The sequence below is a fragment of the Jaculus jaculus genome, chromosome 12, assembly GCF_020740685.1.
Source record: "Jaculus jaculus isolate mJacJac1 chromosome 12, mJacJac1.mat.Y.cur, whole genome shotgun sequence".
NCBI classification, from domain to species: domain Eukaryota; kingdom Metazoa; phylum Chordata; class Mammalia; order Rodentia; family Dipodidae; genus Jaculus; species Jaculus jaculus.
Genome location: NC_059113.1, coordinates 100895205 through 100912561, shown reverse-complemented (window position 1 = coordinate 100912561; position 17357 = coordinate 100895205). Strand labels below are relative to the sequence as shown.

Here is a 17357-nt window from a genome sequence, read left to right as displayed (position 1 = left end):
CACTGCAAAAAGAAAAGTGTTTAAAGGTCTGGGTCACACAGAGTGATTATGGGGAAATGCTAATTAGAGTTTGCATAAATATCCTAGTATATATACTTCAACAAAGCTGTATTTTAAAGTTGACTTTTAGAATACTTCCCTTCATTTTGATTAGTTGAAATTACACTGCCATGCATTTTGTATATTGGCTAAACTCGTATGTAAAGACATTGTTATGTGAGTTTAATCCTAGCACAAGTAATTACCACATACCTCATTTTACAGGATTTTTATTGGCAAATACTTACTGAGAGTTTCACTTTCCCTTGGCATTTAAATTACGTCCTTTTATAGCATGATGTAAACTTTATTATGACTTTAAAATCTGTTTTTAAGATACCATTGTTAAATAAAATTCCCTTAAGATTTAATTAAGTTTCAATGAGGTAAGGGTAACGATAGTCATGCATGCTAATAAGAGATAATGCCCTCCTCCCCCCTCAAAAAGAAAAAGAAAGAAAAGACACACAAAAAAAGAGAAAATCACTTAAATTCCCACTCGTGCACCTCAGCCCCTGCGTGTATAGTGTGTTTCCATACTGTTCATAAACCCTGCGTCCTCCATTATTTATGTGAGCGTGTGTGAGACGTGGTGCACGCAGGCCACAGCACACACATGTACAGGCTGGAGGACGGTTTGCACGTTGGTCCTCTCCTTCCACCAGGGCCTCCTTGTCCATCGCTCCATTCACAAGCCTCCAGGAAATCCTCCTCTCGCTGCCTCCCATCTCAGCACAGACACACCAGGTTTCAGAAGCCTTCCACGGCCTCCCACTTGGATGTGAGACCCGGCAATCCGGACCCAGGTACTCGGAGTTGGGTGGCAAGTGCGCTGCTCACGAAGCAGCTCTCCAGCCTTCCGTTCCCTTGCATCGTCCATATCATTCCCTTACAATGAACGGCTGTCGTTTTGGTTGTTTGAGAGTCTCACTCCATTGCCCAGGCTGGCCTTAAAATCCTCCTGCCTCAACATCCTATGTGATTACAGGGGACCATCATCATGCTGTGTTTACAATTTTTAGAGGATGCCTTGTACAATAGACCCTGTTTAGTCTCAAGGGTTACATCCTAGTACATAGATGCCTGGAACTGTACACAGTACCACACTGTGTACATCCTGGGGTTTCCCAGACACCCCACAATACTGACACCCAGCATCCAAGCGTCTCTCCTTCTGTGCTTGGTACCTGGCTGCGTCCTTTGCACCACTACCCTTGTGTTTAGGGCCTTAAGTAAGCAAAATAAAGGAGCTGGGGGACAAGGAAGTGTGAGGGGCACAGCCAGAGCGGAGGGCTTTCTTGGTGGCAGCCCAGCATGTTCTTTTCTCTCGATCTGATAAACTCCTGTGTCAAACACTCTCTTAGCACTGAGAACAAAGCTCAAGGGCTGGGGAGATGGCTCAGTGGGTCACAGTGTTTACTGTGCAAGGAGAGGACTGAATTTGCGCCCCAGCACCCACGTAAAAAGCTAGGTGTGGTAACACATACCTGTAACCCTAATGCTGACTGAGAGAGGTAGAGAGAGAGACAGGAGGATTGCTGGAGCTTGCTGATCAGTCAGTCTAACCAAGCCAACAAAACCCCATGAGCTTCGGGTTCGATGAGAGAACTTGTCTAAAGAAATGAGGCAGGGTTGGAGGGATAGCTTAGCGGTTAAGGTGCTTGCCTGCAAAGCCAAAGGACCCAGATTCATTTCCCCAGAACCCACGTAAGCCAGATGCATGCTTCTGGAATTCATTTGCAGTGGCTAAAGGCCCTGGCATGCCTGTTCTCTGTCTGCCTCTCTCTCTAATATTTTTTTTTTGTTTTAATAAATGAGGCAGGTGGTGAAGCCAGTGTCTTCCTCTGGACTCTGTACACTTGTGCTCAGGGCATGTGCATCTGCATACACATGCATATGCCGTAGATACACATCTGCACACACATGTGCATACACACATACAAATTAATCATGAACCTTGTACACTGCACTGACCTGAAGCAAGCCAATAACAATTCAGGAGGATTAATGAAATTTTGCTAGAAGACACCATCAGTAAACACTACTTTAGACTTTCTCATCAATCATTGTTCTCTTTCATGTCATATATTCAAGAAATACTCAAGTATGATTAGCTTTCATTTATTTTTAACATATATTTTATTCATTAATTTATTTGAGAGAGAACGAGAGATAAGAGAGAGGGGGAGGGAGAGAATGGGCGCGCCAGGGTCTCCAACCATTGCGAAGGAACTCCAGACATGTACGCCCCCTTGTGCATCTGGCTTACTTGGGTCCTGGAGAGTAAAATCCTTTGGCTTTGCAGGCAGGTGCCTTAACTGCTAAGCCATCTCTCCAGCCCAAGTATGATTAACTTTTAATAGGCCATGTATTTAAGAAATATTAGACCTTTTTCTCCTTTGGGACTATTTTATTATAATGTTCCCTTGGTGGGTTTTTTCTTTTGCTGATTTTGTTTTTGTTGTTTTGTTTTTTCAAGGTAGGGTCTCGCTCTAGCTCAGGCTGACCTGGAATTCACTATGTAGTCTCAGGGAGACCTTGAACTCACAGAGATCCTCCTACCTCTGCCTCCCAAGCACTGAGACTAAAGGCGTGCACCACCACATCCAGTTTGCTTATTTTTTAAAAAAAACTAAGAATAGACAACAGAGTTTAGTTGGTAGCTATTAAGGGATGAACAGAAAGTGGAAACTGCATATAGATCCTGCGTGAAGACGTCAGAATCCTTTCCACAGACCTGAGTGGCTGTGGCAGCCTAATTAACTTTTTCTTTTTCCTTTTGACGCATATGAATCACTAGAAGGCAATGTGTACAATGCTCTCAACAGTCCCAAGTCACAGCTCTGCACAAAGATCCAGGGCTGTAAAGACAGAGACCAACGTGGCAGATGTTAGAAAGACAAAGACTGCAAGTGGACTTGCTGCCAAGGCCAACGGTTCATTTCCAATGGCACAAAGCCACCTATGACCAGCTAGTTCAATAGGAAAGCTAAAGTCCAGCCTTTTCTCTTAAATTTTGAAAAATATCAAGTAGATAGCATCATTGTCCTCGGAAAGTCCTCTATACAATCATGCAGTTTCCTTGTGCGTCATGTTAGTTTTCTCAGGAAGCTATTGGAAGTTTTGAAGGAGCCCCGTGTACATGGCGGACCTGAGTCTTACAGGCAATGGATGTGAATGCTATTTGCAATGCTGTGACCTGGTCTTTGAGTTTGGTGTTCTTTCCAGCGACGTTAGCAATGGTCTCCAACAGTGGAAACAGCTGATGGAGGGCGCTTGTGTTAAGCACTCTAAACGTTATGTCATTCAATCCCTCAGGGATCTCTGAGGCAGAAAGGGTCAGCGTGTGGAGAGGCTGGAGGCTGCGTCGTCTGCCCCAATGGTGTGCGTCTGTCTACAAGGACAGGTCTGTTTTCTCCAATGTCCTGTTTTTAAAACTTTTTTGAATTTATTCATTTATGTGAAAGCAGAGAGGAGAATGAGAGAAAGAGAGAGAGAGGGAGAGAACGGGTGTGGCACACCAGGGCTTCTAGCAACTACAAACTCCAGACACATGTGCCGCCTTGTGCATCTGGTTTCACATGGGTACTGAGGAATCACACCTGGGTCCTTAGGCTTTGCAGGCAAGTGCCTTAACTGCTGACCAATCTCTCCAGCTCTTTTTTAACCCAGCTGACTGATTTCTCCAGACTTAGCAGCTTACCAGTTGCCTGGTAGACATTTCCATGGGCAGATGTGGCACACAAGTGTTGTTCATTTGGCAGTATCGGGCTGACCCAAGGTTTTTGGTGACCTTGCCTGCGGCATTCACTGTCTACCTGGGGCCAGGCTCCTCACATACTCACTGGCTTCTGTCCCCCCTGCAGTGCCTGCTTTAGGGACACTGCTCCCCAGAGACTCTCGCCTACCGGTCACCTGCTCAAGTGGCTCCTGGCTGCACTGGACCTTCCCAGCTCCAGGTTTCCTTTGCCCTCCTGTGCATCCCCCCCCCCCCGTTCCTGCTGCTCCGCTGTAGACTGGGTGGGACCCCAAACCAGCTCTACGTGGCCCCAGTGCTTAAAGCGTGTGCACACCATAGCTGGCTGCTTCACGCCGAGGGCGCTCACACAAGGACACTCCAGGTCGCCTCCTCTGTGCACACCCAACACGGACCCCTGAGCCCACGGCCCGGCTCCCCCTTCTGTGCGGCCTCTGAGGCGCTCTCCTGCAGAAGAGCAGCCCAGTGTGTGCAGGAAGGCTGACGCCTGTCCCAGGCCCTAACTCAGTCAACCATGGCCCAAAAGGATTACGTTCCAAACTGCAAACACAGCGTTCCACTTCAAACGCATTCTGACTTGACTCTTCAATAAAGACAAAAGGGGATATGAAAATAAGACATTTTTTTTATTAAGTTAAAAATGTTTTCCAAGTTTACACATGTCAAACAGGTAATGCCACCATCATGTGGACCTCTCAGTGACAAGCAAACACAAACCAGTTTGGCACCAGCCACCTAACTTCCCTACTAAGCACCAGTACTGAGGCTGCTAAGTACTAGTACTGAGGCAAGCCTGCTCAGTCCCTGCTTCAATGCCAGCAGTCGTGAAGCACCAGGACTCCCCCAGGACATCGATCCTGGAAATGACTTCCTGCCGAGTGGGCTCTCCTAGCTGTCACGGGCTCTAGTGACAGGACATGCAGGACTTGTCGGAACCCCCGGCTGCCTGAGCCACATTAGAACAAAGTCACACCTTGTGAACGGCACCCAAGTGGCTTCAAGTTCTGAACCTCCCTTGGGTCTCGGGCTCAGGAACACTCCGTCGTCAGACTTTAAGCCTTGGCCATGATGCACTTCCACACTTCCTGAATGCGGGAGGTCACGACACAGGTCTCTGCCACGCACTCAGGAAGTCTTCCAAAATCAGAGCACCCAGATTTCACTTAAAAAAAAAAAACACACACACACACATTTATTTTCATAAAAAAGTGCCAAAATATCCGCCAACGTCATAATCTATCTCAACAACCAGTTTCTGCTAGTAATCAAAACACAAGGCTTTTTATTCACATTGTTTCAAATTCCAATCCCTTCACGCATTCCCGCAGTAACTGGAGTCTCTGGACAGCGGGAAGTTTGCACTGCGATTTGCCGTGGTAGTCCATATATCCAGGTTCATGTAGGCACGGAACGGGTTGAAGCCCGGGCAGTACTCCTTGCACGTGAGCGCCTGGCTCTCCATGTGGGTCGGGCGCTCCGAGGAGGGACCGAGGGGGCAGCAGCTGTCGTACACGTCGCTCTGTGGGGCCCAGATGGAGCCAAACAGTCCAGACATGGGAGACAAGCTTCGAGTGCTGGTGAGGTAGGACTGAAGTTGAAATGGAGAGGGGGGAGGGGTTAGTGAGGGCTGGAGAGATGGCCCAGTGGTTAAGGCATTTGCTTAGAAAGCCTAAGGACCCAGGTTCAAGTCCCCCACATCCCACATGAGCCAGATGCACATGGAGGTGCATGCATTATTCTGGAGTTCATTTGCAGGGGCTAGAGGCTCTGGAGCACCCGTTCTCTCCCTCTCTTGCATGTAAATAAATTATTTTTTAATTTAAAAAATTAACGAAAAGGAGGCTGAGTGGACATCCAGAACTAACACCACGGGGTACAGTCAAGTTACCTGCGAGTCTGCAAACCGTTCTGAACATTCTGGGTTGTTTCAAGTCCACTTTTCTCAAAAGGAGGATTAAGAGATCCTCATCTAACTGGATAAGCTCATTTGCAATCTAAGGAAGGGCTCACAGCCAAATGTATTTCATAGAGAGAGACAGAAAAAAAAAGTATGGAGTGGCTATGAAAGGGAATAATGTTGGATCTAGTCACTGACCTGTGACTGACCCTGTGGGACTTTCACTTCATCTCTTATCACAGTTGAAAAGACTGGAGAAACCACAGAAAGACAGCCACGGGTCAAAGGGCTCTCTGGCCCAAGCTCAATTTTAACTATAAACAAGCCCGTGTGGTGACGTCCAGGACTGTTCCTGACTCCAAGTCCCAAATTCTACACGTTAAGCTCCTCCACCTGGCTTGTGACCGATCTAACAATGACAAGCCAGCTTTGGCTGCTGAGTGCAGGGCCGAGGCCAAGTGGAGAGCGGGGATAAAGGAGGTTAGACAACAGGAGCTCTGCCACCCACGGCACAGCAATACCCACTGGAGAGCTGACGAAACTGGCATGGCCCCAGGCAGCGGGCACACTGGCTGGGGTGTTCCAGGTAGAGTGAGAGCTGTGGCCAATAAAGTCAGTCTGCACTTCTGCGGGGCACGGGAACCCGCTGCGGTAGCTCACGTTGTCTGTGAGGAGCAAGAGGCAGGAACGCAGGTCAGTATTCTTGCAGAGAGTTAATTCTCACTCTTGGATGAAAAGCTTTTCACATCTTACTGGCAAGTGAAAGACAGACAGAAACGCTGAACCCCTGTGGACCAGGAGGGTAGCTTCACTGCTACCTGGGAGACCTCAGGGAAGCACTGCCTGAGGCTTACGTGTGTCTGCATTTGATCATTTGATGGGCGTATTTTTAAGACACCAAGCACACTTACATCACTGCTACACATTTGAAAGTGGCAAGACAGTCGCCAATTCTTAATTTTCCCCCACCCAGTGCTGGGGATGGAACCTGGAGTCTCACGTGCTCTACCACTGAGCCACACGCTCTCTTCACTTCACGGTGGGCTGTCATGCCCAACCCGGCTACTGGAACCCAAGTGCTTCTCAAATGTCTGGGAGAACACACACAGCCTCGCAAGTGTAGGGAGGAAACTACCAAAACTCCCCCTGGTGGCAGGCCGCCGGCAACGCATGGGCCAGAACCCAGGTCCCCAGCGCAGGGCTTCCTAACCCTTCCAGGCACAGAACAGGCAGTGCTGGCCAACAGTAACCTGGGGCAGGAGTGGTTTCCAGGTGGTCGTGGAAATCACGTGACTGAGGATGCAGGAGAGGCAGCCTCAGTAACCAGCATCCGCCCAGCTTCCTTCCTTCTGTAGCTCCTCCCATGGGGGGGAGCATGCTGGAGAACAAGAGCATAACCAGTTCTGCTTCACGGGGGCCTTGCTGCCTAAAAAGAACTAGCGTCGGGCCTCCCAACAAAGCCACAGTCAGGTCTACGGAAATACAAATAAGCCGCTTCCACCTCACATAAGGACTAACTGCAAGGTTACACACAGAAGCCCCCAGACACCAGTGGAGGGTGCTGGGGGGGGGGGCGCAGGAGAGCCACTAGGCAGCCTGCCTGAGTCCGTGCTCTTCCACAGGCTAGTGACCAAGTCCAAACAGTGCTGCCCTGCCCTTCAGAGAGGAACTGAATGCACAAGGCTTGATCAAACCGTTTTACCTTCTGGAAAGGTGGTGTAATCGTTCAGTTCCGGCGGGCAGAACATGTTGGGAAACCGGCCGTCGCAGCCTGCGCTCCAGTCAATGAAGCTGTCGCAGAGGAGAAAATGAGGTCTGGTTTCAGAGACGGCACATGGGATTGAGCAAAGCAAGCCAAGAACGGCCCCACTGCCCCACCTCCTAACCACTGAAAATGACCCCAGTTCAAGGAGACCCAAAACGTCCTTTTGGGCTGGAGGGAAGGCTTAGCAATTAAGGCACTTGCCTTCAAAGCCAAAGGACCCCTGTTTGATTTCCCAGGACCCACGTAAGCCAGATGCACAAGGTGGCGCATGCATCTGGAGTTTCTTTGCAGTGGCTGGAGGCCCTGGTGTGTGCCCATTGTCTCTCTATCTGCCTCTTTCTCTCTCAAGTGAATAAATTTAAAAAAGAAAAGTACTTTATCAGAGTCAGAGTCAAGGGCTTATTATTAGTAACTGCTCATCATCGCCAGTGTCATTCCGCCTGCAGGGCAGAGGGCTTGCACAAGGGTGCGTGCGACACAGATCCCATGGCTGTGGCTTCAACAGAGACACCTCCGAGTACCTTGGCACACACCCAAAGGCACCTCTCCCTCAGAGCACAGGCAGCATTCAGCGTGGAGAAGCCGCCACTGCAGAGACTGTGACTCATACTTTGACCAGCACTGCAAACCGGATCTGGACATTAGGACAGTAAATACTGTTGAAAGATGCTAGACCGTACACTTTCCAGTGGGTGTCGTGACTAAACAAAGACATCAACATTTTTCCAAGACCCCTAAGTGAATGATGAACTTAATATCCAACGGCGCGTTCAAGAAGCCGCCATTGGGTAGCGAGTTTTTGATACTTAAGCTCTCTGGCCTTTTAAGTTTGTAAATGTATTCAAAAATCTTGTGGTGGGAAAATGAAAATCTGCTAGGAAGCAGGAAACACGACCGGTTTTGGAATTTGCTTTATATATGAAATCGTCTTTTCAATAAAACAAACCAGGCAGGTCTGACATGGTTACCAGCTTTGCAGCTTTGATTTCACGTTTCTCTCAGTGCCTGGTTTGTTTTAATACAATGCAATCGAAGAAAACATGGCGAAAGCAAGCTCCCCCACCCCCAAGGTCACCTGATCCTTGTATTTGTGAGGATGACTTAACAAACCGAGTTCCAATTCCACTACAAGGCCGTGGGCCAGACACGGGCCTACCTGTCAGGGCCCGGAGGCGGCTCCTGGGCCACGCCAGGGGTGCTGTTCTCCACAGGGCAGCAGAAGTTGCTGCTCAGGCACAGGGGCTGGGAGGGCCACAGGTCCCCGGGGGGGTACAGACCTGGGGAGGAGAGCAAGGCCTGCCTGTCAGTCCACCTCCTTCCCCACGTGGCCGCTGGCCGCTTCCCCCACAAAACCCAACTAGGCTTTTCTTGCCTCCCTTCAAACACTCCCATGTCACCCGCGAACGCAGACTATTGCTGCTTGCTCGACACTGGGCATTATTAGCTCGGGATGTAAGACCGAAATACACAATTCTGCTTTGATCTTGTCCTCAGATGGTATGTGATTATCCCTGACGTAGGTGACAAATGTATCTAAGGGCAGACTTCCCACCAGGTCCTGTCACAGATCCCAGAGATGCAGCGATGAAAAAGGGCCGTCAGGTGAGCAGTCATGGCGTGGAGACGTGGCCATGTAAGGAGGATGGTGGAGTCCTCTCCGAGGCCACACCCCAGTGAAGATGTGACTGAAAAAGGGGAACCAAGCCCCGGGTGTCCAGGAAGTCCGTGCCCAGTTGGGAATAAGAAATGGGTATGTCTGTGAGTCCCCCCAGCAAAAAGCAGTGACGAGGAGGAGAGGGTGAAAAGAAGGGGAGGGGTGAGGCCAGAGATCTCACCAGGAGCCAGAGAGGACCGGCCTCTAGCCAGGAGAAGGTATTTAGGGGGAAGGTGGTGAACAGGCCAGACAATGGATATGTCATCAGAGAGTGAACAGCGACAGAATAAGACAGCTGATGAGATGAGGCATGAGAAAAGAGAAGCCATGGATGAGGGAGAGATGGAGGCAGAAAACAGGAGGAACCATAGACAAAGGTGAGAGAGGGGGCGCCATGGATGAAGGTTAGGTGGAGTCAGGAGAAAGGAGGAGCCATGGATGAAGGTTAGATAAAGGCAGGAGAAAGGAAGAACCATGGATGAGGGTTAGATGGAGCCAGGAGAAAGGAGGAGCAATGGATGAAGGTTAGGTGGAGTCAGGAGAAAGGAGGAGCCATGGATGAAGGTTAGATAAAGGCAGGAGAAAGGAAGAACCATGGATGAGGGTTAGATGGAGGCAGGAGAAAGGAGGAGCCATGGATGAAGGTAAGATGAAGGCAGGAGAAAGGAGGAGCCATGGATGAAGGTTAGATGGAGGCAGGAGGAAGGAGGAGCCATGGATGAGGGTTAGATGGAGGCAGGAGAAAGGAGGAGCCACGGATGAAGGTTAGATGGAGGCAGGAGAAAGGAGGAGCCATGGATGAAGGTTAGATGGAGACAGGAGGAAGGAGGAGCCATGGATGAGGGTTAGATGGAAGCAGGAGAAAGGAGGAGCCATGGATGAAGGTTAGATGGAGGCAGGAGAAAGGAGGAGCCATGGATGAAGGTTAGATGGAGACAGGAGGAAGGAGGAGCCATGGATGAGGGTTAGATGGAAGCAGGAGAAAGGAGGAGCCATGGATGAAGGTTAGATGGAGGCAGGAGGAAGGAGGAGCCATGGATGAGGGTTAGATGGAGGCAGGAGAAAGGAGGAGCCATGGATGAAGGTTAGATGGAGACAGGAGAAAGGAGGAGCCATAGATGAAGGTTAGGTGGAGGCAGGAGAAAGGAGAAGTCATGAATAAAAGTAAGGTGGAGGCAGGAGAAAGGAAGAGCCATGGATGAAGGTTAGGTGGAGTCAGGAGAAAGGAGGAGCCATGGATGGGGGTGAGTTGGAGACAGGAGAAAGGAGAAGTCATGGATGAAAGTTAGATGGAGGCAGGAGAAAGGAGGAGCCATGGATGAAGGTAAGATGAAGGCAGGAGAAAGGAGAAGCCATGGATGAGGGTTAGATGGAGGCAGGAGAAAGAAGTCATGGATGAAGGTCAGATGGAGGCAGTAGAAAGGAGGAGCCATGGATGAGGGTTAGAGGTAGGCAGGAGAAAGGAGGAGCCATGGATGATACAGTAATATCCACTAACGGGCGACTGGTACTCGGTAAAGAGGATGAAACCCAGGGCCTTGGGCACGCTCAGCGCGTGCTCAGCCATGAAGCTGACCAAGGACTTAGGGATGTGGAAATGCCAGGGATCTGATGGCCCTGTCTCAGGGTAGTGGTGGTGGCAAGTGCCAGACTGCAGGGTGTCCAGGGAGAGCAGGAGAGAGGGAACCTCCAAGGATGCCATTAGGCAGGAGCTGAGAAAGCCGGCAGCAGCCAGAGGAAGGCATGCAGAGGTACAAGCTGGCTTCTGGGGTGTTGGAGGTGTCACAGCACACGTGTAAACTGAAGGGAGAGACCCATGATGGTGGAGGGTGAGAAATCGGTAAGGTCGTTCCCAGAGAGAAGGGTGGTCGGGGCAGTTTAAGAGGCGGCCATGGAAAGGAAGCAGAGGACCAGCTGCGTGGGTGGGCGCGCCTGCTGCCACGGTGGGAGCTCTCTTTTCCAGTAGGACAGAAAACCAGATGGAACAGGCTGTGAGGAAGAAGAGGCTGAAATGTGGGGGCGGGAGGGACGGCTGCTGGCCGCAGAAGGTGGAGGCACAGGAAGCGAGAACGCCGGGGCTGGCCAGCAGCTCTGCGCCGCACCAGGACAGGCAGGCTGGGCAACAGCAAAATGGGGCTTTGCGAGGGGACTGAAGGAAAGAACAGGAGTCCGTGGACCAGGGTGTTTCTGCAGGGCAGGGAGAACAGTATCGGTATAGGGGAGGCAAGGGGCAGCAAAACAAAGTCCGACACAGCCCAGTACACAGCTGACAAGGGAGACAGCTCCCTGGTCGGTGGCCTCGGGACCGGGCCAAGGTCTGCAACAGGTGATCAAACAAAAAGCACTTGTTTAATGAGGACCGGGTTAAGGCCTGGAAATCACAAACATGGATCAGCATGCTCGATTACATGCACATCTTGCACCGGTGACACAGAGATACAGTAATATCCACTAACGGGCGACTGGTACTCGGTAAAGAGGATGAAACCCAGGGCCTTGGGCACGCTCAGCGCGTGCTCAGCCATGAAGCTGCGCGCCAGCTCGCATGTACGTACTGAGTTCTTGTTTTTTTTTTTTTTTTAATTGTTTCTTGCTGTCAATTAAATTCTATCCTCTGTTATCCCATAGAATCAACAGCGGCACAGCTAAACCTCCCTCTGGTCTCGCCTTGACAAATTAAAAATGACTGGATTTTAGAGTTTCTCCTCTCGCCCCACTTCAGAGAGCTCTGATTCCACGGTCGCTGTTACCCTGCAGGACTCCCGGCACATGCGGCCCTGCACAGCTGCTTTTGTGGGTGCTGGCTATAGGTCTCTCATGGCTCCCCAGGCCCCTCTGCTTGCAAAGGAGGTACATTTAACAACTGAGACATCGTTCCAGTTCAATTGTTCGTGGATTTTTTTTTTTTTAATTAAAAAACAGATTATTTCACTGGAAGAGTCACGGGATCTAATTCAAATAATCTGTTTGTGCCATAATCTGACAAGGTCAAAGAGTACAGCTCAGGGGCAGCACAGAAACCTTAGTGAGTCATCTCCCGTGGGCAGAGCAGCAACTTTACTGATATTTATGCAACCCAGGCCGGTCAAGTCACACTCTATCCTACCTCTGACCTCTGTCTCCAACTTACAGCTGTTTTTTGGGTTTTTTTTTTTTTTTTTTTTTGGTTTTTCAAGGCAGGGTTTCACTCCAACCCAGGCTGACCTGGAATTCACTATGGAGTCTCAGGGTGGCCTTGAACTCACAGCGATCCTCCTACCTCTGCCTCCCAATCACTGGGATTAAAGGCGTGTGCCACCACGCCCGGCTCACCAGCTTTTTGCTTGAACTCTCAAGCACAGAGGCATGCGCTCCAGAGCTCCCTGCGAGGGACAGGAAGAGTCCGCGAGCCCTGCCATGACCCCTCACCTAATTTGGCCTTGGTTCTGGACTCAACAGGGACCAGAGACAACAGAAGCAGAAGACTGGGAGGGAGAGGCAAAAGAAGGGGGGCTAGACAGAGCTCCTCACTGGTAACCCCAGGAGTAGAGGTTCTTACTGAGCAGCCCACCTCGGGGCTCTGAGGCCATGGTCCTGCAGACGGCATGGGGGGCAAGCTCATCTCTCAGCCTCAGTGCTGGAGCTAGAGGTAGGCTGCTCATGCAGGTGGCTGGGGCCCATTAATAGGACCCCTAAGAGGTGAGTTGGGGGAGCAGAAGGCCAGGTGAGGGTGGCGCAGCCCTGCCCCTGCTTGCTCTCCACCTCACCTCGATTCTCAGGCTGCACACCTCCCTCATACTGTCCATCAACCCTGACTGGGAAGTGACTCTGGAAGGACTCTGCAGGGGATCAGAACTGCAAGGTGGCCCCCCTGCCTGGGCTGCTGAGTGAGGGTGTTTGGCAAGTGCACAGAACAGCTGGCAGGGCCAGATAATGTCAGAGGCCCAACAGTGTCTGTCAGCACAGCTTGAAGAAGAGCCCCGTCCCATCCCCAGCGCCGCCCTAGCTCCCAGACAAGAAGATGCGGAAAACGTCTGGCTGACGCCCACAGTAACAGACCTCACCTTTCTCTCCTTCAGCACCTGAGGGCCCGGCAGGAAGGCTGGGCAAAGGAGGCTCTGGGTACTGCGGGAGGCCAGGCACGTCTCTGTGGGCAGAGTGAGCAGAGTCAGTCACTTTTCTACACCAGGAGATACAGAAACTGCATTATCTAGAGTCATTGGAATTTTACACAAAGTCTTCCTCTGAGAAGCACACGGATGTTAATGATACACAGCCAGACAAGAGTAGGGATAGTAAAATCCCAAGATCCAATGAAGTGTGACTGGAACAAACAACAATGTATTTGTAGTGGGGGGCAATACGGTTTCTACACTGTGACTTTCCTTTCTGCCTCATGAGGGACTGTCCCCTCCGCTGGCTGAGGACCCTTCCCATTCCACTCAGCTGCCATCCTCTGCCGTCGCCCCCCAAGGCTGCAGGAACCCTAAGCACAGGTGTCACTCTTGAAATGCTGTTCTCTGGATGTGAGGGTGATCTGGCTGAGACATCTGTCACCCACTAATTGCCAGGGCTGGCTGAAACTCTGCCCTCCATGTGGATCCAACTCTCTTCTCACTACGAAATGGCACAGAGCTGGCCTCTGCCCCGGTTTCCATAGCAACGGATTCAACCAAGCACACACTAAAAGCTCTCCAGGGGAAACATCACACTGTCGCTAACATGTACCATGTAATTATGCGTATGATGGCTGGATCTCTACTTAAAATGTACATTTTTCTCCTCACTGGCAACTCCAGGCGGGAGCAGAGGTGCAGGCTGAGCAGCCCCCCTCAGGGCTCTGAGGCTGCAGTCCTGCAGAAGGCATGGGGGTGGGGGGGCCCCTCTCTCCGCCTCAGCGCTAGTGCTAAACAATACAGTATACACAACTGTCCACACGACATTTATGTTGCGTTAGGAACTGTAGGTCAGCTAGAGGTCACCTACCACCCTCAGGGGGATGGGTGTGCGTTCTAGTGTGGCTGACACAGTCTTGCCATGGAACCCTGGCTGGCCTGGGACTTGCTATATAGCATCAGCTGGTTTGAGCTCATAGCAATCCTCCTGCTTCAGCTTTCTGAGTGCTGGGATTACAGGCGTACGCGTCACTATGCCCAGCCACTGTGCCTTTGATGCCAAGGTCTGGGACTGGGCGGGGGACCCTGGGGCCCATCACTGCAGACTCCTATGGACGGCTGTGCGCTGCTTCCTCAGAGGCGCGGACAGCGTCACACAGCGCAGCCGTAACGACCGGAGGCCCTGAGTCGCCAGTGCTCAGCTGTGTTTCAAGTGCTAGCTGCTGGGAGACCACTGTGGCACGTCCTGCTGCTTCTTTCTGCTTTCAGAGTGACACAGGGCCCAGTGCGGTGGCATCGCCGGGAAGGCGGCGCCCTCGGGGACTCCCATACGAACCCTGCTGACTTGAGAGGACCGTTCTTCAGAGCTCTCCCTGCCATCAGATTTTACTGTCCTGTGCTCCAGCAGGCTTCCTATTTTAACCAGCAGGTGCCATGAGCAGCACACTGACCACTGGCTGGTGGAGAACACACGCACCGCACGGAGCCTGACGTGCTCAACACTCACGTGGCGCCGCAGATGTGGTGAGAGAGGCTCAAGGAACTGGGACCGTCAGCGGGAAAGTCACTGGCAACACTGTCTCCTGTATAAAAGGCACATCATCACACACTTGTTTCTTAGGTAAACACCAAGTGTATACATATTCTGTATTAAATTGTAGAGATTGCTGTGTTGGCCCCAAGAAGTGAGTCACTTTAAACCGAAAGTCATACGCTGATGCATATTTTTAAAAGGCCTTTTGTAATTTGTCTTCTCATTGCAAAGTTCCTAAAACTCGACCTTTAAGTTTGAAGAATTTTAAATTAATATTATTTATTTGGGAGATAGATTACGTTATGGTGAAAATTCAAAACCATCAGCAGTATGCAACTGATTAATGGTAAGTTTTTCTGATAAAAGAAATTTAGTTTTCATGTAATTGTAATGCTCAAGATAGCTTATAAAAGTAATTTCTGTCCACTGTAAGAAGAAAAGAAATAAATACAAGTTTAGAGAAGAAAACTACGAAACTACTTAGAAGGCATGTACTCTATTCATGTGAGTGGTCTTTTACTATCTGTTATACTGGGGGTGTTTTCCTGCCGTAACCTAACCTTCAAACACAGAAGACAGCATGCTATGAGTCACTGTACAGTAATATCACTAACATTTTTATCATATTTCTAATGTTCCCTTTTCTTCCCAAGCAAAACATGCACTTCTCTTTCTTCTTAATGTTGGGTACTGACCTTTAAACCACAGGTCAGCACCACCAGGCAAAACCCCAGACCTCGGGTAGATGCCTGCAAACTGCAGGTGTGAAAACTCTTGCCGCGAAGTCCCTCCCCATCACCTCACAAAGTGCTGAGCATCCACCCTTCTCACAGTCTCTGATAGTGGTCCCATGGCAGGGGGCCCTGGTCTGTTTCTCAGAGGTTGAGAAAATCTGATCTTTTTACACAGAAACCACAGTACCTAGTAATAAGCAGGCATACAGTATTTATCTGTGGCGTTAAAGTATTACGGAGAGGGGCGGAGCGATACCGAAAACCCTCCCCGGGAACTCTGGCTGGAGTCACAGGTGAGAGCCTTCTACGGGGTGTTGTGGCTACTGCACTTATGTCCTTTTTTTTTTTTTTTTGGTTCCTCTTTTTATAAGCCGCCGAGGATTGAACCCAGGGCCTTGCATACGTTTATTAAGTCCTCTACCACTGAGCTATGCCACAGCCCGACAGGATCTCATCCATCCAGGCTGGCCTGAAGCTGGGGCTCTTCTGCCCTCGGCTCGCTGAATGTTGATGCTGGGTTCGCAGGTGCACACAGCTGCTCCTGTCTAATACCTTCTGTTGCAGCCTTCCTGAGGGAAGGGCAGGAGATGGGTGGCAAGTGCCCCAGGGCTTCGAAAAACAAGTCATGGGTTCAAGCCTCAGTTACTTCCCCAGAGAATTGCACGGTGATGGGCTGGGGAGATGGCTTAGGGGTTAAGGCACTTGTCCGCAAAGCTAAGGACCCAGGTTCGATTCCCCAGGACCCACATAAGCCAGATGTACAAGGTAGCACATGTGTCTAGAGTTCATTTGCAGTGGCTGGAGGCCCTGGCACGTCCATTCTCTATCTGTTTCACTCTCTCTCTTTCTCCCACCTCCTCTCTCAAATAAATAAATATATTTTTTAAAATGCATGGTGTTGAACAAGCTAATGATGGCTTCTCACACCAAGCCTGGAGGCGGGGACATCTGCCTGCTCTTTTCGTGGAATGGAATGCATGGGCACAGCCTGAGCATGCTCACAAACGCAGGGCCTGAGAAACGGGCCTACTGAGGCACACCGCGCTTTCCTTTACCCACAGCTGACGGCTACTACCCCGGAGAGAACTGAAAGGAGGACACAGAGCTACAGAAAATACCGCAGCTCACCAGCAGACAGGAAGAGCCGGGCGCCCCCTGCTGGCTTCCTGTCGCAGTCCGAGCTGCCGCTGCTGCTCCAGCTGCCCCAGCTGCCCCGGCTGGCACGCACGCTGCCCGAGGAGCTGCCACAGTCCGAGCTGGAGTCCGAGCAGAACTTGTCGGCACGCTTCTTCCCGGCCTTCGGGTAGCAACCCTCTGAGGAGGTGAGAGAGGAGCTGCGCGTCACTGACAGTCCCAACGATGACAAGTGGAGAGGTGAAGTTAGGCCGGCTGTCCGGGTCAGGGCCCGTCACCTAGCCTCAGCCAGCTGACAAAGCACGCTGACATGACCACCGGCCCTCGACTCTGCCTCGGGGTGGACAGCAGAGCCCAGCAGAGCGTTCACCGAAAATTGGGTCTGGGGGATGGAGCGCTGGCCTAGCAAGCACAAGGGGCTAGACTCAGCACTGCAAAAGAAACTGGGCTACTCAAAGGTGGCTCTAGAAATAAAAGCTGTCAAAAAGGAAATCAGACCCACTGTACTGAAAAGATGAGAGATTTATAAAAGGTTCAACAAGGTGCTTGGGGAGATGGCGAAGCAGTTAAAAATGCTTGCTTGCAAAGCCTGCTGACCTGGGTTCAATTCCCTAGCAAATCACGTAAAGTTAGATAGACGGTTGTTTGCAATGGCAAAAGACTCTGATGTGTATACACACACACACACACACACACACACACACACACACAATGTGTAAATAATTTTTTTTAAGGTTTCAAAAACATTA

General features: G+C 50.6%; 1 protein-coding gene across 3 annotated transcripts in view; it reads right to left on the bottom strand.

Annotated features, from left to right (window-relative positions):
- Nucleotides 1–4401: 4401 nt before the first annotated feature.
- Tmem131l (transmembrane 131 like) overlaps nucleotides 4402–17357 on the bottom strand; it is a 155268-nt gene continuing 142312 nt past the window's right edge. For 2 of the 3 annotated variants that reach the window (XM_045131054.1, XM_045131053.1), the window contains exons 29-35: nucleotides 16603–16788; nucleotides 14714–14789; nucleotides 13156–13238; nucleotides 8615–8735; nucleotides 7396–7484; nucleotides 6219–6358; nucleotides 4970–5384 (exon numbers count right to left, since the gene is read on the bottom strand). In XM_045131054.1, coding sequence (XP_044986989.1) covers nucleotides 5109–5384; nucleotides 6219–6358; nucleotides 7396–7484; nucleotides 8615–8735; nucleotides 13156–13238; nucleotides 14714–14789; nucleotides 16603–16788 — 971 coding nt within the window. In that variant the 3' untranslated portion in view covers nucleotides 4970–5108. The other variant, XM_004655955.2, reaches the window with a different exon arrangement.